The 22,967-nt window shown below is 37.4% G+C and overlaps 2 protein-coding genes across 4 annotated transcripts in view; one reads left to right on the top strand and one right to left on the bottom strand.

The window, feature by feature from the left end:
• Positions 1-1,206: 1,206 nt before the first annotated feature.
• Positions 1,207-12,074, bottom strand: LOC123517705 (39S ribosomal protein L17, mitochondrial-like). 3 transcript variants are annotated; one of them, XM_045278063.1, is made up of 5 exons: positions 11,353-11,492; positions 10,294-10,395; positions 9,316-9,376; positions 5,244-5,352; positions 1,207-1,438 (listed from the first exon to the last, which is right to left on the bottom strand). In XM_045278063.1, exons 2-5 carry the CDS (start codon positions 10,371-10,373, stop codon positions 1,314-1,316), a joined length of 375 nt encoding a protein of 124 aa, XP_045133998.1. In that variant the 5' UTR covers positions 10,374-10,395; positions 11,353-11,492; the 3' UTR covers positions 1,207-1,313. The 3 variants fall into 3 exon arrangements, with proteins under 3 accessions (XP_045133998.1, XP_045133996.1, XP_045133997.1); XM_045278061.1 differs by lacking the exon at positions 9,316-9,376 and having other exon boundaries at positions 11,353-11,972; XM_045278062.1 differs by lacking the exons at positions 9,316-9,376; positions 10,294-10,395 and having other exon boundaries at positions 11,353-12,074.
• Positions 12,075-13,291: 1,217 nt separating this feature from the next.
• Positions 13,292-22,967, top strand: part of LOC123517704 — a 90,913-nt gene continuing 81,237 nt past the window's right edge. Inside the window, 1 exon segment of the mRNA XM_045278060.1 lies at positions 13,292-13,400. The gene's annotated coding sequence lies outside the window, so the exon portion shown is untranslated.

Here is a 22,967-nt window from a genome sequence, read left to right as displayed (position 1 = left end):
CTGGATCAGTGGCTACTACCTGCACGCCAACTACAAGTCTGTCTAGAGATCAATTGCAACAGCTACACAAAGGAATTTGTGTAAGAAATCCACTCACTCATTCACTTAAGTCACCATAAACTTTTTTTTTTATGATATCAAATGCACTGAATTACTCCTTTGAATTTTCAGTGATTTTATATTTCACATCTAAGCTCTTTTAACAGGAACGTACTCCATTGGTATATGATAATGTTTGGAGAGAGAGAGAGAGAGAGAGAGAGAGAGAGAGAGAGAGAGAGAGAATGGGTTTGGTTTCTGAGCACAAAAACAATTTGCCTTTGATAAACAAATCATCTTCACTGAAGGCCACTTGAGTTAGATATAAAACTACTGCCTTGATTTATTAAGATGACAATTACTATCAAAATGAGCAACATCTTTACTGTCAAAATCAAATGTTGCAATTTGATTTCATATTCAATGATGTATTTTAGAAGTAGGAATAATATTCAGAATAAAAATTAATAAAAGAGGTCATTAGTTAAAACAATTTGAATGCTGAAAGTTATTGCTATTCCTTCTTCAGTATACCAATGAAGATGATATCAAATGATGTCATATTGGCAATGGCTATTCTCCTTAACCAAGACCTGTTCCCCTAAGAACATATCAATCCATCATGAACTGTTGATTCCAGCAGGCAAATCTTCATTGGGCTACTTATGTTGGTCAGCCAGACAGCATGAAGACAACACAACTTTCACAAGGAAATGTGGGTAGGTAATCAAGGTTGTAGTAAGAAACCAAGTTATTTAAAGAAATTATCCAATATGTAAAACAAATAAATAAATAAAAGAAAAAAAAATAATAATAAATAAAAAAAATTGGAATGAGGAGCTTGGATAGTACTGGACTTAATAGGTTACATATAAACATATCTATAAACATGTAAGCAAACTACCGTAGGGCTAACACAAAAACTGCCTTATAAATTACTATCATCCAGATAATCATTTTGAAAGATCTCATACATGATTACATCCTGTTCATCTAATGGCAGCTAATTAGACTCTATAATCTCTGGTAGCTTACCTACACATGCTTAAATATCTAAGGTCCATCTGAGTCCTTCTCAATCCAAGTCTCTGAATTTTCACTTTAAGGTTCTTTAACTATACTCAGGTCTATAACACTCTTCACTACCTAAAGGAATGAAAATCTCACTTCAATCATAATTTTACTGTACATAACAAGCACACTCATACAAACATTAAGGCATAAATAAGCCAAAAACAATCAGCTTTCCATCTACATCTGGTACTTAATCGACCTTAGTTACTTCCCTCTCCTTCTTTCAGCTTCTTTCTAATATATTCTTGATGGGCTTCTTCCAGCAGTATATTGTGTATCCAATTGTGGGATGAGTTCTTTTTTTCAAGAGGTGGAAATGGATTGCCTGCAGAGTAAAAATAATAAATATATGAGAAAATAACAGCTATAGGTCACATATATAGTTTTACCATAATGAAACTGTCACCCACAATCCCTCATCAGTTCCCTATTTAAACTTCAAGGATCTAGCTCCATTAACTACACTATTTAGAGGCTTACAAAATAGACAATGTCTCATGGTGTTGAAGATGCATTTATATTTAAATCTGTCAGAAATATAACTTTGGTATCCATGACCTTGGTGCATGGAGATAATCAAATGAACAAGTCTGTAAGAATGATCCTTGAGCACCAACAACTTACCTAAAAAAATATGAAAAACTTAAAAGAAACAGCAAGATAGACATATACTAAGGAATATCTAAGGCTACAAATCCATTTCTCACAGGAGGCAAGTAGTAGACACCTACTGAAACAATAACTTACTCCCAGTAAGATCTAATAGCACTAGTTCAGAGGGTGCTGTGAACCTTCCATTAAAGCTAGTTGGGATCTCGCTGAATGTTTCCCTTTGTGTCTCACAACTCAAGGGGGCAGTCACAGCCTATCCTCTAAAGACAACTCTCCTTCTTCACACAAAACTACATGCACTTATCACACATACACCCTTCACTCCAAATCAAAATCTAAAAGAAAAATGGGACTTGAAATCAAAAATGCCTCGGAGTTTCCCTCTGGGGAGGGGACCAAAAAATGTCCCCAGGTCGGACACCTCTCCTGTTGAAGACCACAAATGCCTTGACACCTCCCTCAACTTTTCCTACATTAACTTCTGCAACATTCGCAGTCTTGGATCTAATTTTTCAATCTGTGGAACACCACCTCTCCTCTACTAAACCTTCTCATCTTTTCCTCACCGAAACACAGCTGTCTGAGGCAACTGACAGTAGCCCCTTCTCTGTTCCCTCCTACTTTCTCTATTCTCATTTTCATTCCAAAGATGGATGTTGCGTCTATGTATGCAACTACTTAACTTGCTCTCGTGCCCACGCTCTTGAGTCTTCCGAATTTTCCACCATCTGGCTACGACTTAACAGTCACTCTCAAACTAAATTCATCTGTGCTGTTTATCTCTCCCCTAACTCTTCTGACTATAGTAAATTCTTTGACTACTTAACTTCTAAAGTGGAGCACATTCTGTCCCTCTACCCTTTCGCTCAAATTTCCATTCTTGGAGATTTCAATGTTCACCACAAGGTTTGGCTTTCCTCTCCCTTCACTGACCACCCTGGTGAACTAGCCTTCAACTTTGCTATCCTCCATGACCTAGAGCAACTGGTGCAACACCCTACTCGTATTCCTGACCGTCTTGGAGACACGCCCAACATTCTTGATCTCTTCCACACCTTTAACCCTTCGGCTTATGCTGTCACCCTTTCATCTCCGTTGGGCTCCTCCGATCACAATCTCATTTCTGTATCTTGTCCTATTTCTCCAATCCCTCTGCAGGATCCCCCAAAGCGAAAGTGCCTCTGGCGTTTTGCCTCTGCCAGTTGGGGGAACCTGAGGAGGTATTATGCTGATTTTCCCTGGAATGATTACTGCTTCCGTGTCAGAGACCCATCTCTTTGTGCTGAACACATAACAGAGGTGTTAGTGTCTGGCATGGAGGCGTACATTCCTAATTCCTTTTCTCAACCTAAACCTTCTAAAACTTGGTTTAACTCAGCCTGTTCTCGTGCTATACATGATAGAGAGGTTACCCACAAAAGGTACTTGAGCCTTCCATCTCCTGAATCTCATGCACTTTATATCTCTGCCCAGAATCATGCCAAGTCTGTTCTTCAACTTGCCAAACACTCTTTCATAAATAGAAAATGTCAAAATCTTTCAAACTCAAACTCTCCTCGTGACTTCTGGCATCTAGCCAAAAACATCTCAAATAACTTCACTTCTTCATCTTTCCTCCTTTATTTCATCCTGATGGCACCACTGCCATCTCTTCTGTCTCTAAAGCTGAACTCTTTTCTCAAACCTTTGCTCACAACTCCACCTTGGACGATTCTGGGCTTGTCCTCCTCTCCTCCTCCCTCTGACTATTTCATGTCTACAATCAAAATTCTTCGTAATGATGTTTTCCATGCCCTTGCTGGCCTAAACCCTCGGAAGGCTTATGGACCTGATGGGGTCCCTCCTATTGTTCTCAAAAACTGTGCTTCTGTGCTTGCACCTTGCCTGGCCAAACTCTTCCAACTTTGTCTATCGACTTCTACCTTTCCTTCCTGCTGGAAGTTCGCCTACATTCAGCCTGTTCCTAAAAGGGTGACCGTTCTAACCCCCAAACTACCGTCCTATAGCTTTAATCTCTTGCTTGTCTAAAGTTTTTAATCTATCCTGAATAGGAAGATTCTCAAACATCTGTCACTTCACAATCTTCTGTCTGATCGCCAGTATGGCTTCCGTCAAGGTCGCTCTACTGGTGATCTTCTGGCTTTCCTTACTGAGTCTTGGTCATCCTCTTTTAGAGATTTCGGTGAAACTTTTGCTGTTGCGTTAGACATATCAAAAGCTTTTGATAGAGTCTGGCATAAAGCTTTGATTTCAAAACTGCCCTCCTACGGCTTCTATCCTTCTCTCTGCAACTTTATCTCAAGTTTCCTTTCCGACCGCTCTATTGCTGCTGTGGTAGACGGCTACTGTTCTTCTCCTAAACCTATTAATAGTGGTGTTCCTCAGGGTTCTGTCCTGTCACCCAATCTCTTTCTATTATTCATTAATGACCTTCTTAACCAAACTTCTTGCCCTATCCACTCCTACGCTGATGATACCACCCTACATCTTTCCACGTTCTTTCAGAGACGTCCAACCCTTCAAGAAGTCAACAGATCACGCGTGGACGCCATGGAACGCCTGACTTCCGATCTTTCTAAGATTTCCGATTGGGGCAGAGAAAAATCTAGCAGTTTTCAATGCCTCAAAACTCAATTCCTCCATCTATCAACTCGACACAACCTTCCAGACAACTATCCCTCTTCTTCAATGACATAACTGTCTCCCTTTTCCATAATTAATATTCTCGGTCTGTCCTTTGCTCATAATCTTAACTGGAAACTTCACATCTCATCTCTTGCTAAAACAGCTTCTATGAAATTAGGTGTTCTGAGGCGTCTCCGACAGTTTTCTCACCCTCCAACTGCTTACTCTGTATAAGGGCCTTATCCGTCCCTGTATGGAGTACTCTTCGCATGTTTTGGGGGGTTCCAGTCACACAGCTTTGCTTGATACGGTGGAATCGAAAGCTCTTCGTCTCATCAACTCCCTTCCTCTCACTAACTGTCTTCAGTCTCTTTCTCACCGCCGAAATGTTGCATCCCTTTCTATCTTTTATCGCTATTTTCATGGTAACTGTTCTACTGATCTTGCTAACTGCATGCCTCCCCTTCTCCTGCAGCCTCGCTGCACAAGGCTTTCTTCTTCCTCTCATCCCTATTCTGTCCAACTCTCTAATGCAAGAGTTAACCAGTACTCTCAATCATTCATCCCTTTCACTGGTAAACTCTGGAACTCCCTCCTTGCATCTGTATTTCCAAATTCCTACAACTTGACTTCTTTTAAGAGGGAGGTATCGAGGCATTTGCTTCCCTAATTCTGCTGACGGTTTTGGCACTTTTTGCACTTTTTAGAGAGCCAGCACTCAAGTGGGCCTTTTTAAACTTTCTTTTTTTTTTTGCCCTTGGCTGGCCCTATTCCCTAAAAAAAAAAAAAAAAAAAAAAAAATCATATTCAGGAAACTATGAAACTGCCACTACATTCTCACAATCCCTCCAATTTTTCATTACCCATAATACTGATGAGATAGCAGCACTTACCTTTGAGCTCCAGCACTACTCTTTCTCTGTAGAATCCAGGGTAAACGGTGGGAGCTTTATGAAGTTTTGTGTAAGACTCGGTATGGTCCTTGTATCTCACTGCCAATACCTGTGTAATAATGGATCTCTATTTCTCATTTCAAGGTGTAATACATACACTTTGCTACCATACATCACAGCTTCAATAAAGAATACATCATGGGATTATAGGAGTATTTTGAAGATGTGCTAGTTAGTTCAAAGTTCCTTTCAGTTAGTATGTGTCTTGTACTGTAAAAGGTCAAGAGGAACTGGAGCTCTCTAACATGAACACTTGGTCTGTCTGTGTCATCAATGAGTTTGAATTTGGGAATAAAACCAACACATCTCTTACTACAACAGTTTCCTTAAAGTGCTCTATAACATGTCAATATTTTCCTTTCCCATATACAAGATCTACAAAAATGTTTTATTCATTTTATACAGTAGAGCCTTCATATAAGGAAGGGTTATATACATATATAGACCAGGGCATCTTGCTCTACATCCAATTCATATAAAAAGCTTTTTATTTTTTTATGTAAGAGGGAGAGAGAGAAAAAAAAAAAAAAAAAAAAAGCCCACTTAGTTGTCGCCCCTTTGCAGGTCTGATAGAGTTAGACAAATATAGGAACAAATGTCTTGAAACCTCCCTCTTCAATGAAGTTGAGTTATAGGAAGTTGGAAAGTTGGAGACAAAAGAGCAGGCAAGGAATTATAGAGTTTACTAGGGATAGCTATGAATGATTGAGAGTACTGGTTAACTCTTGCATTAGAGAGTTGGACAGAATAGGGGTGAGAAGAAAGCCTTGTGTAGCAAGGCCACAGGAGGAGGGCAGGCATGCAGTTAGCATGAAAATATCAATAGAAGACAGCAAGAGATGCACATTTTGGTGATAAGAAAAGGCTGAAGACAGTAAGTGGAGAGGAGCTGATGAGATGAAAAGCTTTTGATTCCATCCTATCTAATAAAATTGTGTGAGTGGAACACCCCAAACATGCAAAGAGTACACCATACAAGGATGGATAAGGCCCTAGTACAAAGTTAGCAGTTGGAGGGGTGAGAAAAACTGGCAGAGATGCCTCAGAATGCTTAACTTTATAGAAGCTGTTTTATCAAGAGATGATATGTCAAGTTTCCAGTTTAGATTATGAGTAAATGACAGTGTGGAAGAGGGAGACAGTTGAGTGTCAATGAAGAATAGGGGATAGTTGTCTGGAAGGTTGTGTTGAGTTGATAGGTGGAGGAATTAAGTTTTCGAGGCAGTGAACATTACTAAGTTTTCTCTGCCCGATCAGAAATCTTAGAAAGATCTGAAGTCAGGCATTTTGTGGTGTCCCTGAGTGATCTGTTAACTTTCTGAAGGGTTGGTTGTCTCTCAAAAGACGTGGAAAGGTGCAGGGTGGTATCATCAGAGTAAGAGTGGATAGGACAAAAAGTTTAGTTAAGATGACTGTAATTATTCATTAATGAATAACAGAAAGTGGGTGACAGGACAGAATCCTGAGGAACGCTACTATTAATAGCTAGATTTAGAAGAACAGTGGTCATCTACCACAGCAGCAATAGGACGGTCAGAAAGGAAACAGAGTTGGAGTCAGAAAGTTGCAGAGAGAAGGATAGAAACCGTACGAGGGCAGTTTTGAAATCAAAGCTTTGTACCAGATTCTATCAAAATTTTTTCGTATGTCTAACGCAACAGTAAAAGTTTCACTGAAATCTCTTTAAGACTAGTAGAGATGTACCAATACCAAAATTTTGCCCGATTCCGATACCAATACCGATACCACCTAATTGGGCCGATACCGATACTACTACTTATAGTGATTACTGCACTGGACACCAGGATGAGTTGGTGGATGGCGAGCATTATCAGATGGGAGGCTTTGTTTTGGGGGATGCTGTAAGTCCTTCTGAGAACGTTTGTGAAAAAGGAGCAATTCTAGAAGCTTTTTGAAACCATTTGCAAAGGTAAATTACTCAGTAATTGGAATGAATATCTTCTCAGTCTTCTGATTCTTGTCAGTTATTTCAAATTCTTACTTCTTACTCCTTTAGCGACCATTTGGTCTTGTGCATTTTCATTATCAATTTTATTGACGATATTTTGGCGATCAAAAAATACTTTAAAAATTATCAAAATTGTAAAACAGACAAAATATTAGTAAAGGAAACTCATTTTGTTGTGTATGTTTCTCTTTAATTAAATCTGACATCCTTTGATATTAATTCATTACACATTAGTAGACCAATTCAGAAAAATGAGCTTTCACCTAATCTTTTCAATTAAATAGAAAAAAGTTTAGTTTATTCTAAATTTCTAGTGTATTGTTATGATCTTAAATAATTAATATGCAACAAATTATACACAATGCACATGATTACAAAACAGAATCGTTACTATCTTAGTTATGGAATTTTTACATCCTTAGGTTAACACGAGTAACTCAAAAATTAAACTTGCATTAAAATTAATATACATATATAATTCGAGCTTCCACCTATTCCAGTATGATATCTTGGAAAAGGCTAGCACTAGTACTGTTAATTATAAATCAAATAAGAATATGCTGTTATTTACAATAATGCAAAATGCCTAACTATATATATATATATATATATATATATATATATATATATATATATATATATATATATATATATATACCAAATCATTGTGTTGGATTCTCAATATCTGAAGTTTAACATTCTTATATTATAGTTCAAAAACATAAGCTTTTCACCTGTGTTATGGCTTATTATCACAGAAAACAGTATCTTATGACATACGGTAATCACCATGGAAACTTAATACGCTGTATTATATTAATTTTGTGTCATCAATATCTTATATCGAATATATCACTAAGTAGTAAATTCCTTTTAAGTGTCGGAAGTATCAGAATAAAATAAGCCGATACCGATACCCTAAAAAATGGGCCAATACCGCCGATACCGATACCGATGCATCCGTACATCTCTATTTAAGACGACAGCCAAGATTTAGTAAGGAAAGCCAGAAGATCACCAGTAGAGTGGCCTTGACTGAAGCCATACTGGTAATCAGATAGATGATTGTGAAGTGACAGATGTTTAAGAATCTTCTTATTGAGGATAGATTAAAAATTTTTAGACAAGCAAGAGACTAATGCTGTAGGATGGTACTTTGAAGGATTAGAGCGGTCACTCTTTCCACCAACAGGCTGAAAGTAGGAAAACTTCCAGCAAGAAGGAAAAGTAGAAGTGATATACAGAGTTGAAAGAGTTTGGCCAGGCAAGGTGCAAGCATGGAAGCACAGCCTTATAGAACAATGGGAGGGACTCCATCAGGTCCATAAGCCTTCCAAAAGTTTAGGCCAGCAAAAGCATGGAAAACATCATTACAAAAAAACTTTAATTGAAGGCATGAAAAAGCCAGAGAGAGGAAGAGAGGAAGGGACAAGCCCAGAATCATCCAAGGTAGAGTTGTTACCAAAAGGTTTGAGAGGGGAGTTCTGCTTTAGAGACAGATGTGATGGCAGTAATGAAATAAAGGAGGGAAAGATGAAGAAGTAAAGTTACTGGAGATGTTTTTGGCCAATGCCTGATATCTCAAAGGAAGTTGGAGTTTGAAAGATTTTGACATTTTCTATTTATGAATTCCAGGCAGAAATATAAACTGCATGAGATTCAGGTGATGAAAGGCTAAAGTACCTTTAATGGGCAACTTCTCTATCATGTATAGCATGAGAATAGGCTGTGTTAAACCAAGGTTTAGAAGGCTTAGGTTGAAAAAAAGAATGAGGATATTTTTTATGTTATGGCCTATAGTGCCTGTAGGTATACTTGAAGAGTATGGGAAGCACTTCAGCTTCCACCCATTAGTGGTGCAGGCAATTTTATCTATAGTGGTACCCATACTAGGGCCCATAAGTGCATCTTTGGTGTAACCACCTAGAACCTAGGTATCATGTCTCCATGGCAGACACTATCACCTCTATTATGCACTCAGCACACAGAGATGGGTCTCTGACATGGAAACAGTAATTATTCAAGGGAAAATCAGCATAGTACCTCTTCAGGTCCTCCAATTGTCAGGGGTGAAACACCAGAGGCACCTTCACCTTGGGCAATCCTGAGGATGGATAGGAGAAATAGGACAAGATGCAGATACGAGAGTGTGATCGAAGGAGCCCAACAGGGAAGACAGGGTAACAGCATAAACAGAGAATTAGAGGTAAGGAAAAGGTCAAGAATGTTTGGCATATCTCCAAGACGGTCAAGAATACAAGTAGGGTGTTGCACCAGTTGCTCTAGGTCATGGAGGATAGCAAAGTAGAAGGCAAGTTCACCAGGATGGTCAGTGAAGGGAGAGAAAAGGCAAAGCCAGTGGTGAACAATGAAATTTCTAAGGATGGAGATCTCTGCCAAGGAATACAGGGACAGAATGTGTTCCACTTTGGAAGGTAAATATCCAAAGAATTTCTTATAGTCGGAAGAGTTAGGGGAAAGAAAGAGAGCACAGATAAATAGAGCGACTTTTCAGTCAAAGGCAGATAGTGGAAAACTCAAAAGATTCAAGAGCATGGGAACGAGAACAAGTCAAGTTGTTGTGCACATAGACCCAACATCCAGCAATGAAAAATGAGGATAGAGAAGGTAGGAGGGAACAGAAAAGGAGCTACTGTCAGTCACCTCAGACAGCTGTGTTTTGGAAAGGAAAAAAAGGTGAGGTTTAGCAGAAGATAGGTGGTGTTCTACAGGATGGAAATTAGATCTAAGACCACAAATGTTGCAGAAGTTAATGAAGAAAAAGTTGAGGAAAGTCTCAAAACATTTATGGTTGATACCCAGAGAGCAGTCTGACCTGAGGACATTTATGGTCTCCCTAGTAGGGGACTGTGAGGCTGGTGTTGGAATTGTCATAATTTAATTGTAAGTGAAGGGTGTATGTTTAGTAAGTACATGTAGTTTTGTGTGAAGGACGGAGTTGGTATCAGCAATGTGTATATTTGAACAAAACCTGATAAAGTTACATAATGAGTTAGTTACCTTGAAAAGTTTGTGAACAAGCTGTTTCTCAGTGAGCCAGTAGTTTGCCATCTCCATTGTGGGGATGTGGCGGTCTCCATGCTTAGTGGCCATTGCTATAAGCTAGAGAGAGAGAGAGAGAGAGAGAGAGAGAGAGAGAGAGAGAGAGAGAGAGAGAGAGAGAGAGAGAAAGAGAGAGAGAGAGAATTACATAACACTTTGTGCATATAACAGAATTACTTTGATAACCTATAATTTTGCATGAAAAACAGTCATCAATCCTAACACATCACAATAAAAATAAAGAAACTAAATTAAACACAATGAATGATATACTTACGGTATATCTATTAAGTTAAAGTTGATAGTGGGGGCAAAATCATAATCCTAGAATGATTCGTAACAGAAAGTAATTGTACATTATATAGGACCGCATCTAAACTTATCAGGAACAATAGCTTTGTCCACGAAATAATTAATATTCAATGTGGATATTTATCCCAACTAAACATAACCAAATATGAAAACACTGAAATTAAATTTTTTTTTTCAAAATTTGCTGATATTTATTATTGATATGTTACACATATAAATGACGTTTAAAATGCTCAACACAAGGAGCTCTAACCAATGAGACATCACAAAATTAGAAGTGACAAATAATGAGATACCTTAATAGCCTCTTCTCCCAAGGTTAATACCCCCAAATCTCCCCCTTTACAGCTCTTTCACTCAGCTGACAGGACGTAGAAATGAAGATATGATAATCAAAATTAACTTAAGCCTAACTTTGACCTAACTTAAGTCTAACTTTGACCTAACCTAACCCTACCTTTAACCTAACCTAGCTAACATAACCTGGTTGAGGCGACGCGCACTACTAATCGTCTTCCTCGGCACCCTTCTGACCAATAGCGTGGTTAAGATATGCTAACTAGGTCAATGTTAGGTTAATTTTGGTTATCATATTTTCATTCCTACGTCCCGTCAGCTGAGCGAAAAAGCTGCGAAAGGGGAGCCGGGAAACGGGGACAGCTGGAGGGACGTCTATATTAGGACAATGCCCAAGAACAACCTTACCCTCTCAGCATAACCTCTGGCCTCATCCCCACGATGGTAGTTCAGCTCCACTCTCTCCAGCTTCACCAGTTCAGTCACGGTTTTTCTTAACATCATCATTCTTCCCTCGGGACCTTTTGGATTGGAAAACTTCCTGTGTTTGGCATTGATGGCTACACGTACGGCAGGAATCAATTTTCGAATTTCCGCCTGATTCATTTTCTTATGATGTGATGCCGACACTGGTTATTTCACTATGCACGGTAGCGTGTGCTTGGTCTGTCTTCCCTCTTCTTAACTGAGCGTGATCCGTAGTGTTTTAGTTCTTGTACCTCCTTTATGCAAATGATATCTTCAGCATAGAAATAGATTAAGAATGGCACGCAGTAAAGTAACATGAACTATAAGTCTCCGCTGCGCTCTGCCTCGTCAGTCGTCAACAAGGAACACTCAACACACAGAGAGTATATAATTCTTGGGCGTCAATTATTGTTTAGAAGTTTTGATCCTCCGACCTCTAGTTCCAGACGAAACCACGTGATTGATAGTTTGATATCTAGGCCAATCACAATCTACTTAAAGACACATTCCTTTTGTTGTTTACAGTGGTTTAAGTAGAAAAAACTATTTTATAACCAAATAATACTGTGGGAAAGGAATGCCTCTACCTAGTTGTACGTGCACCTTTACACAGGTGACTATTTCAAAGAAATAACGAAAAACGATAATAATTATTTATGTAATAAAGTACACCTAGGATATCTGGGCTGGGGTGTTTTGAGGGAGGATAGTGTGCAGCGTGGCAGAGTGCCTCTAGGAGTCTAGGGGATGATCGAGAGGAGAGCAGCGAGCACAGGAAAGACAGGCCCAGAGAGTGAAGTACATGGATGGAATCATAACATAACATAAATAATAGGATAACAAAGGGCCACCCCATCTAGGTTATCCTGTATCAGTCGCACTGCGACCTCGTCATCAGTACTTAAAGATACACTTACAAGTACACAATACATTATATACTAATTCTAAATAGTTGGCCCATTAACAGGGCTATTAGTCCTGCAACGAATTTCTCTACAATCTGTGATCTCCATACATGGGGATCATGTCTTGTTTAACTATAGTATATTTCTTATAAAAACTATCATGCAGCGCTATACATAATTATAAATCTAAGAAATTTAAGTGCTTATCTAATCTGTTTTTAAACATTGTCAAACTAGTGCTATTTACAACCCTCTCTATCATGGAAATGATAGGAGAGAATTATAGAACATATATATAGACGTAGTGGGATGTGTTATGAATAGAAAAGTGTGGCAATACATTGCCGTCAACATCAACTGACACAGCACTGCGGTGATAAAGGGATTTAGTACTCACAATCACCATATTGATGTTTACCATACATGAGAGGGGAACCTAACAATAGTGAAGGGAATATTTTCCTCAGCAAGTGTATAGTCTCCCTAGCTACAAGCTCTTCCCTATGCTTCGGTAGTACATATTCATTCCATGATTGGACTGTGAATATGACTGTATGTATATCAGCGTTGTATTTGCTTGCTCTTAAGGATATTATCTTTGTATATTAGGTAAAGACATATATTGAGTAAGGATCTTGAGTACTCGACGCACCATGACTGAGTTAACTAAAAACAATAACGTCATGCATTACAGAAATTGTTATAAACTAATATCACATCCATAATATGAAACGCACTGGATTTATATTGGTGACGTTGATTATCAGAAAAAAATATATTTCCATAACAATATATTAAAAGATTAATGAATTTCTGAATATGGCTGACCTATGGCTTTAATCTGAAAGTGGATTTTCATACTTCTAAAAAACATGAAGATGAAAGCACTATACATTTGAGAAAACAACATATACCTAAAATACTTGAATATTCGGAAAATATTATGCTAAAAAGTAAAATAGTTTAAAAATCAAGAAATACTTTCGCATTCACGAGTCCGCCATCATGAGAGCACCAGAAGTCATCGTTGGAACTTGGGAAGAACATCATCGATAGGTTACAGAGGGAGAAGAGGAATACGAAGTGAGTACACGGTCTATATACTGGCTTCTGTCTTTATGATTATGACCGGCTTGTGTGAAGAAAGAGTGAGTGTTGTGTATGGAGCAGGTGGCTGGGCTCAGAGCGAGGGTGCCGTGGTGCAGGACGTTATGTGGACGATAGACAGTGTAGGGTGGGAAGAATGGCCGCCCTGCTCTTCCACCTCCACCTCCTCATGATGCTCAGCGGGACACATGTGGGGGGAGGCTGGGGGCGGTGATTCCTGCTCGATACTTGTCTTTATGAGTTACAAGTTCGTTAATGACATTAGGGAGAAAATACAAGTTGTTTCTGCAAACTTTTCGCGGATTGCTGTCGTGGATCTACTATGCACAGTAGTAGAGTGAAACGGATTTATTGGTAATCAATCGCCACGTCATTTCAGGAGACATCGATTTTCATCTTAATTGTTGTATGCAACGTTAATGCTGGAACCGAGTCGTACTACCTGTATGGGTTACTTGCCTCTTGCAAACTTACATCAGCATTTCTATTACTACGCCTTGATGTGTGTGGTGCAATGACTGTTAGCACTGTTGCTGTCTAGTAGTGAAGTGTTTGTAGCGGAGTAATAAAACGAGTGCAAACAAGGGTATTATTGGAGAAAGCCATCAGTCTCAATGAAACGAAAAAAGAGTGTTCCACTGGAAAACAGACATATTTCTAAGACACTTTACTTCTGTACACTTTCCCTCGCAGATTATTAATTTAGTGTTAAAGTTAATAAGTATGTTTTGCAAAGAACATGAAAATCCCTCCATTAAGTTAAGTTACGTTTAAGCTTAGGTTAAGTTTTGTTAAGGGTTAGGTTTAGTTAGAACAAAAATCTCTGCATGTAAGAATAATTCCTGTATTTTTTTTTTAATTAGTGATTTTTTTTTAGAAATATTGGGAATTTTTTCCAATGTTCAGGAATGGTCTTAGTGTTCTAGGCATCAAAGTAGATGCATTTCATATTAGTTAATGTCAGAGTGACGTCTTTCTTTGTATATACCCAAACATGTGGTCAGATGCTTATTTTGTGCTGTCTTGTTTTGTTATATCCTTCATGGATGAAGAAAAATATTTGAAGTCAGAATAGAATATGAAGTGGAATTAAAAGATGGGTTTTATATTGATTGATTAGTTTATATTTTTACTGCAGTTTTATGCTATGCAATGGATACACCCCAGTTTGTCACCAATCCAGTTCATCACCTAGCCTGTTTGTTGCCAGAAAAAAAACATTTTGTCACCAAGAATATTCCACTGTGAGGTCTTGTTCGTCATTAATCCTGTTTTCCTTGGACAGCATTAATGCACCTTTAAAACATTTGTAGTTGCAAGATCAATGGGTATTATAAAACATAGTACAGTTAAAGAGAATGCAAAAGGGCCGCCGTGGTACAGTGGAACCATGCGTGCTTTGGGGTCCGAGGGGTCTCCAAGCGCACAGGTTCGAATCCTGTCCACGGTCCGAGTGTAGGTTGGGCTTCCTCACTTGGGGCAACGGTTTCCTAGCGGATGGGCTTTCAGATAGGAGGTATCCCAAAAAGTATTCCCTTTAACCCATAAATTCCTGTAAAAAGCCCACATGGCAAAAAAAAAAAAAAAAAAAAATATATATATATATATATATATATATATATATATATATATATATATATATATATATATATATATATATATAAATTATCAAAACTTGTTTACATATATATATATATATATATATATATATATATATATATATATATATATATATATATATATATATATATATAAACAAGTTTTGATAATTTCATTGTCATGAAGATGGGATGATTTGTGCATGAGAAAGACAATGGGCTAGTGCAGGCAAAGGTGGAAGAGGAAGATTGTTATTGTTTGTAAGGAGAATCCTAGGACCCATGGTAACATAACTACTGTAATTATAATGAAATAGTAGTAAAAATACAGCAAAAAAACTGAAAGAAATAACTGGAAAAGTACATAATAGGAATGCTTTCACAATGAGATATCCACGTGATCTGAGCAAGTAGTGGCCATGCTTCTTGGAGAGAGCATGTGCGAGCTTAGTGGTTTCTGTAAGAACTTTGTTCGTAATGTGGATTTCCACTTGTAAAACAAAGCAAAAATTTTCTGCATGTCTACTACCTAGTTATGAGTCTCACGTTTTTGTTTAAGAATGCATGAAACTTGACTTGTGATTGAAATAGAAGGCTGTAACCTCTTCGCTCTGGGCAAAAGAAAATGGCCCCAGCACTGTATCTGGGACAATACTGGGAGGTGTTGGGTGGGATATCTGACTCAGAAGTAGCTCTCTCTCTCTCTCTCTCTCTCTCTCTCTCTCTCTCTCTCTCTCTCTCTCTCTCTCTCTCTCTCTCTCTAAATGAAAATTTTCATACTAGGTACGTATGTGCATTATGAAATAAACCCATGCAAATTTTTTTAGAAAAAAATGGTTATTATAGTTTGGCTGCTCTCAACAATTTTCTGAAGATGCCAGACAACAGAAAATGGCTAAAAGTAGATAACTTTTATGAAAATAATCATAATAAGTCCTATATATCTTGAATCTTTAAAAAAATTATAAAGTTATTGCCAGTAGAGTCCATCGGTACCTATTATGATAAAATCCAACCATACTCCTTCGTAATAATATTGAAAGTCAAGTAAGCTATCATATCATATAAAGTGTACATTCTGAATGATCTCTTACTGTATATCCCCCCCCTCCCCAAAAAAAAAAAAAAAAAAAAACAGCCATGACTCAGTATGCATTTTCTCGGATATGTCACCAGCACTACCAGGATGCAAAATGTGTGTTTGTGTTGAAGGGGTTAAACTCCAAAAGTGAAGTTATTAAATGTATGTGTATCTCTATTATGGATACCTTGCTTCCTTGGAGAGAGTGTCTCATGAGGAGGATCTCAGTAGAAGAGCCTTCAACTTTTCTCATCATGACATTCCCTTCTTTCTTACTGAAGATCTTGTTCTTTACGGATTTCTTTTTTTTTTTCTCTCCAATTTACTCCATTACTCTTATCTTTCCATCTTTCAAGTGGTTTTCTCTTTTTAGCATCATCAACATTGCTCACATTATCTCTTTAAAAACTACTGCTTTTTCTTTCATTATGTCTGTAGGATCTTATTATATTTTTACCTATTCTACCACTTCACCATGTATATACCACTTGCACAAATGTTAATACCACATTTCTTTTAATTTATACACCTTCATTCCTGTCATGCTCCCATCTTGTCATTCCACATGTTCCACTCAGATAACTTGTTTCCATTGAATGCATTCATGACAATTGCACCTTATTTTACATATAAGGCGTTTATCCATGTCAATGTTAGTAGGAAAATATTATTCCTAAAGTCTCTTTTTGTATGTTCAGACACATTTATATTTCATGATCCTTACAGTGATCTTGTAACATACACACCCTTCACAAATTGTCATGATCTTTGAAATCTCTTGCTTCTGTCTTACCATGTTTATCTAATATTTCCCAGATACTTATTTCACTCATTTCCATTCTGTATCATCCCCATAATTACTTAACAGTTCCTATGTCATTCTGTAAGGTATCATGTAAAGTAAAATACCAATCAGAATAGATCAATTGATAAGAATGCTGACTGTGATTTGTTGTGGAGTTGGCTATGAATGACATGCATAGAACAGAAAAGCAAATTTTTCTTGACCAGTGACAGTTGGCTCTTACTTGATATCTTCAGCTTTTACTTTGACCCAAATTTGTTCTTGATTATCATGTATTTAATCTGTCTTTTACAGCACAGTGGTAATGATTTTACCAGTTAGAGAAAAATGGAGCCAATTGCTGGTGAACTGTGTTGAGATTCTAGTAAAGCAGGCATTACTCTTATTTATTTATTCATTTATTTTATTTATTTATTTATTTATTTATTTTTTTTTATCTGGAGGGCCACCTGGTATGTATGTTATAGACTGGATTCAAGGGAGCTGCATATTGCTGATTTGCTAACCCAATACAAAGTAAATGACAGGCACATTGGGGATTTCTTTTCAGTTTAAGGAGGAAGTTAAATTAAATTGTTTCATGATAGGCAATTCTTGACAGTATTTGGGATTTGCAAGGTGTTATAGTTATAAATGACATGTATGCTTTAAGAATGGCAAAATATTATTAGAAAATGATAATCTTCTACAAGCTTAACACCTGAAATGGTTGAAATAGTTTGAAGTTTTCTGCATGAGGATCTTTGGGATGGAGATCCATTTAAGATCGTATTGTCCTAGTATTTATTATAGGATAGTGCAGACAAACTTGACATCTGTTCTGAATATGTGCCACATTACTGCAGATTTTGTGTGCAGACTTCTGAACCACTATAGAAGTGCACCAAAATCTTCCCAAGAACTCCATCGACATATCCTGGATAACCCAAGTGTTGTGTCACTGCTTGCAAGATTTTGTCCCTTGTAAGTTTTTCTCCTACAGATAAAGTTGTTGCTGAAAGAGTGCCATTTTGACATTAAGGAAGAAATTCAATGTGAAAAATGTAAATGACATGCTTTGAGAATAACATCTAGAATGCATTTTGGCAATGGTGTAAGGGCAATAATAGAATATTTTAGATGTAGCAAGATGATGGAGGAAGGAATAAGCAAAATGCAGACTGAATTTTAAAGATAGTAAGTGAGAGAGCTAATATATGTAATCTGACGTTCCAAATTAGAATATTGCATTACTGAAAGTGAGAGAGCTAATATATGTAATCTGACGTTCCAAATTAGAATATTGCATGACTGATGATGATGGGGATGATGAGGCATCAGAGAATTTTGGTACTCTTAACCCTCTGCTATCGCCCCTTCTGTTATTGTGTTTCATTGCTATTGCTCATGCTTAAAAAGCTGCACGTGTCTATATCACGCATGAAATTGCCGCTATTGCACGCCCATCATTAGAAAATTCCTGGGTCATGACATCATGTGATAGTTGAGAGTCTATATATACTTCAGTTGAGAAATAGTTCTTCACATTAGAGATGTACCGATACCAGAATTTTGGCCGATTCCAATACCGATACCGATACCACCCAATTGGACCGATACCGATACCACCGATACCGATACTACTACTTATAGTGATTACTGCACTGGACACCAGGATGAGTTGGTGGACGGTGAGCATTATCAGATGGGAGGCTTTGTTTTGGGGGATGCTGTAAGTCCTTCTGAGAACGTTTGTGAAAAAGGAGCAATTCTAGAAGCTTTTTGAAGCCATTTGCAAAGATAAATTACTCAGTAATTGGAATGAATATCTTCTCAGTCTGCTGATTCTTGTCAGTTGTTTTAAATTCTTACTTCTTACTCCTTTAGCGACCATTGTAAATCAGACCCAAAATATTAGTAAGAGAAATTAATTTTGTTGTGTATGTTTCTCTTTAATTAAATCTGACATCCTTTGATATTAATTCATTACACATTAGTAGACCAATTCAGGAAAATGAGCTTTTGCCTAATTTTTTCAATCAAATAGAAAAAAGTTTAGTTTATTGTAAATTTCTAGTGTATTGTTATGATCTTAAATAATTAACATGCAACAAATTATACACAATGCACAAGATTACAAAACAGAATCGTTACTTTCTTAGTTATGGAATTTTTACATCCTTAGGTTAACACAAGTAACTCAAAAATTAAACTTGCATTAAAATCAATATACATATATAATTCGAGCTTCCACCTATTCCAGTATGATATCTTGGAAAAGGCTACCACTAGCACTGTTAATTATAAATGAAATAAGAACATGCTGTTATTTACAATAATGCAAAATGCCTATATATATATATATATATATATATATATATATATATATATATATATATATATATATATATATATATATATATATATATATATATACCAAATCATTGTGTTGGATTCTCAATATCTGAAGTTTGACATTCTTAGATTATAGTTAAAAAACATAAGCTTTTCACCTGTGTGAACTTTGTGTGGGTGGAGGAGCAGCGTCTGACTGAGAGACAGTGAGAATGCGTGGTGACTCATTACCGACTGTGTGACAGGATGCCATAGTTCAGCCTATACGCGTTTCCTACACGTCCAGTTTAGAGGTTGTGGCTTATTATCACAGAAAACAGTATCTTATGACATACGGTAATCACCACGGAAACTTAATACGCTGTATTATATTAATTTTGTGTCATCAATATCTTATATCGAATATATCACTAAGTAGTAAATTCCTTTTAGGTATCGGAAGTATCAGCATAAAATAAGCTGATACCGATACCCAAAAAATGGGCTGATACCGCCGATTCCGATACCGATACCGATGCATCGGTACATCTCTACTTCACGTTTCCCCAATCTACCCATCCACCTTAGCTCCTAATCGTCCACAATTGGTACCGTATTTGATGATATTTAGGACACATCTTTTACCAGGACTTTTGCCTACTCTAACCAAAGGCATCATTATTTTATTGCTGATATTATTATCATTACCAGTATTATTACTTTAAAAATTAATTATCATAAAAATGAAAACAATCTAACTGTGAGGCTATTATGTATGTTTATAAATATCAGCTGATCAGCACCCTGACTCAATGCCATCTGACGGTGAGGAGTAACAGCTAGTTCGTGATCACAAAACACATCAACACCTTCACTGTTATGTCAGCTGGAGGAAAAGATTGACCTACACAATCTTACAAACTACAAGTGGTACATTATGCCAAGGAGCATGGCAATAGAGCAACAGCAAGGACTTTTAGGCCACCACCTATGGAAAAATTAGGTGTCTGGCAACAGCAAGAATACCAACTTATGAGCACAAGGAAAGATAAATGTTTCCTGATTGTGTGATGTGCTACTAGATTGCTTTCAACAGTATATGCTTAAATATTCTAAAACCCTTTTTTTCCTGAATTTGACTTGTTGAAATGGATGTGTGTCACATATATCCATGCATTCTATGTGCCGTTAGATATGCTTTAGAATGTGTGTTATTATGATTCTTGATTGATTTTTTTTATGCTGTATTATTTCTTCATTTTATACTATTATATGGTGTAAAAACTGGGCAAAAAGTGACAGAAAATTGATAGCTTGGAAGTTCTAGTGTCAATTTGAATTACCATAGGTTCTTCACTTTGGCTGTTGTGCAGTGGTAGATGCACCAATTAGACATGGTAGTGAAGGCTTGGGTATAGAGTGGTAAGCACTGTGAGATGGTGTAATTTTTCATTCTTAAGAGAGGAGAGAGAGAAGGGAAGATGTAGAGAGCAGATTGACAAGCACACAGTGGAGTAACATGTGAAGGTGAATGGAGACAGTATATGGATACCTATAATCCTCTTTCCTCTTGTATTAAACAGAAGAGAGTCATGAATTGTTCTGATCAGATTGTCCACATCTTGCAACATTTCTTTATCACCATCAATCATTGGTGACACAAAATAATATATTATTAGATGAATGATTCTTATGAGCATGTGTGTATTGATATGACATTGTGGTTATTTATTTGCCAACCACAAATTTTGTGAGTCCTAAGGAGGAAATGTTGATAAAGGTGAAACTAAATAAAAAAAACAAGATTAGTATTTTGTGGGAAAGTATTAACCAAGTACAGGTTTCCCTTGTTTTATGATTGGGTTGCGTTCCTGAAAACCAGATCGAGTAACAAATGACTGGATAGCAAATTTAGATTCAATAGGATTTAATTTAATGGGGAGAGTAAGAGTAACTTAGGCCTAGCTTGTATTGAGAGATAGAGAACACTTTTCTGTGCCACCCAAAGAGATAGTGTTATTAGTTATTTTCTTTTTATATAGTGGGCTCCCCCTATGTGCCCATATCCACTGGCAAGAGAAGAAAAATTAGCTTTGGTTAAGTTAACAGGTACCAGTTATACTTACATTAGCTGAAGTCTTAATAAAATCCAGGAAAAAACAAAAAACAAAACATATTCCTTGTCATCTGAAGTAGATGGAACAGGCCCTTCTTCTGCAAATCAGCATAAATTGAGAGGGCTTTTGTTGTCATAAGGGAAGTAGAAAGAGGCATGCAACAACGAGTCTAGTCATCAATCCACAGCCATAAGAATCTCTCCATATGCTCCATTATTGGCTCCCTCTTCCTCGTTAGCATCTTTGCCATTAATGTAGAAGCTCTCACACCCGTTTTCTTCACACTTTCTACTTATTTGATGACAGTGGATTGGTGCAACTACAGGGTTCTGGCAATGAAGTTGGCTTCTTCACTTTCCTCATGGCACTTAACAATTTCAATCCTTTTCTCTAAAGATTATCTTCTCCTTGGTCTTTTGGGCTTCAGTTCACCAGTTGCAGTTCACTTGGAAGACATCACGCTTATATCACTCGTAATACCCTACAATAAATGTAAATTTTAGCAAAACACAAACACTAGCTGAGTGAATACAACTGAAAGACTAGTGGGAATGAGTTTCAATAGGTGGCTGATGTGGCATGGGTGGTGTTGCGATTGTGATGCATTTGTTGACATTCTGCTGATCAATTAATGATCAGATACACAAGCCCTGACAATGGAAAACGACAGTGGATAAAGTGGATAATGATTGGACTACACTTAACCCTCGGCTATCGCGTCCAATTGGGGCCGAAATAGCCGTGCTATAGCCGAAAACGCGATAGCCGAATTGAACAACTAATGGTGAAAATTGTTATTGGTTCTGCAACCACAAATTTTACTCCTAATATCCCTCATTTTTTTTACTTCTTTTTAAATTACTGTATAATCCATTGGTACCAATTAAAACATGTCAAGGTGATAACATATAAATATAATTACATCAGCTCATTGTATTTACTAGAGATGTACCGATGCATCAGTATCGGAATCGGCGGTATCGGCTAATTTTTTGGGTATCGGTATCGGCTTATTTTATGCTGATACTTACGATACCTAAAAGGAATTTACTACTTAGTGATATATTCGATATAAGATATAGATTACTGAGTAATTTACCTTTACAAATGGCTTCAAAAAGCTTCTAGAATTGCTCCTCAGAAGGACTTACAGCATCCCCCTAAACAAAGCCTCCCATCTGATAACGATCGCCGTCCACCAACTCATCCTGGTGTCCAGTGTAGTAATCACTATAAGTAGTAGTATCGGTATCGGTGGTATCGGTATCGATAGTAGTATCGGTATCTGCCCGATTAGGTGGTATCGGTATCGGAATCGGCCAAAATTCTGGTATCGGTTTTGGCCAATGAGGGCTCAGATATCTCATGACGTCATGGCTGGGTGCGTGATAGCAGGCATCTGAGGTCACGATAATTAAATTTTAGCAGCTTTTCATGGGTGTGTGATAGCAATAAAACGCGATAGCTGAAGTCGCGATAGCCGAGGGTTGACTGTATAGAAATATTGAATAACGGACCTTTGAATAGCAAGGGAAGCCTGTACAGGGGATCCTCGCAATTCAACGGGGTTAGGGCGGTTTTTCATCGGTCGAATCAACATTTATTCAAATCGTGAAGCAATTTTTCCTG

Source organism: Portunus trituberculatus, chromosome 42, assembly GCF_017591435.1.
Source record: "Portunus trituberculatus isolate SZX2019 chromosome 42, ASM1759143v1, whole genome shotgun sequence".
Taxonomy (NCBI): Eukaryota; Metazoa; Arthropoda; class Malacostraca; order Decapoda; family Portunidae; genus Portunus; species Portunus trituberculatus.
Note: the sequence above shows the minus strand (reverse complement) of the source record. Positions and strands in the feature narration are given on the sequence as shown.

Bases quoted from the DNA above. Each gene is read 5' to 3' on its own strand.
- LOC123517705 (XM_045278061.1), bottom strand. From the start codon at position 11,550: ATGAATCAGGCGGAAATTCGAAAATTGATTCCTGCCGTACGTGTAGCC. The intron at 10,396-11,352 runs GTAAGGTTGTTC...CTCTCTCTCTAG, and splicing joins CCAGAGGTTATGCTGAGAGG to CTTATAGCAATGGCCACTAA. The intron at 5,353-10,293 runs GTAACTAACTCA...ATTATTACACAG, and splicing joins TTGTTCACAAACTTTTCAAG to GTATTGGCAGTGAGATACAA.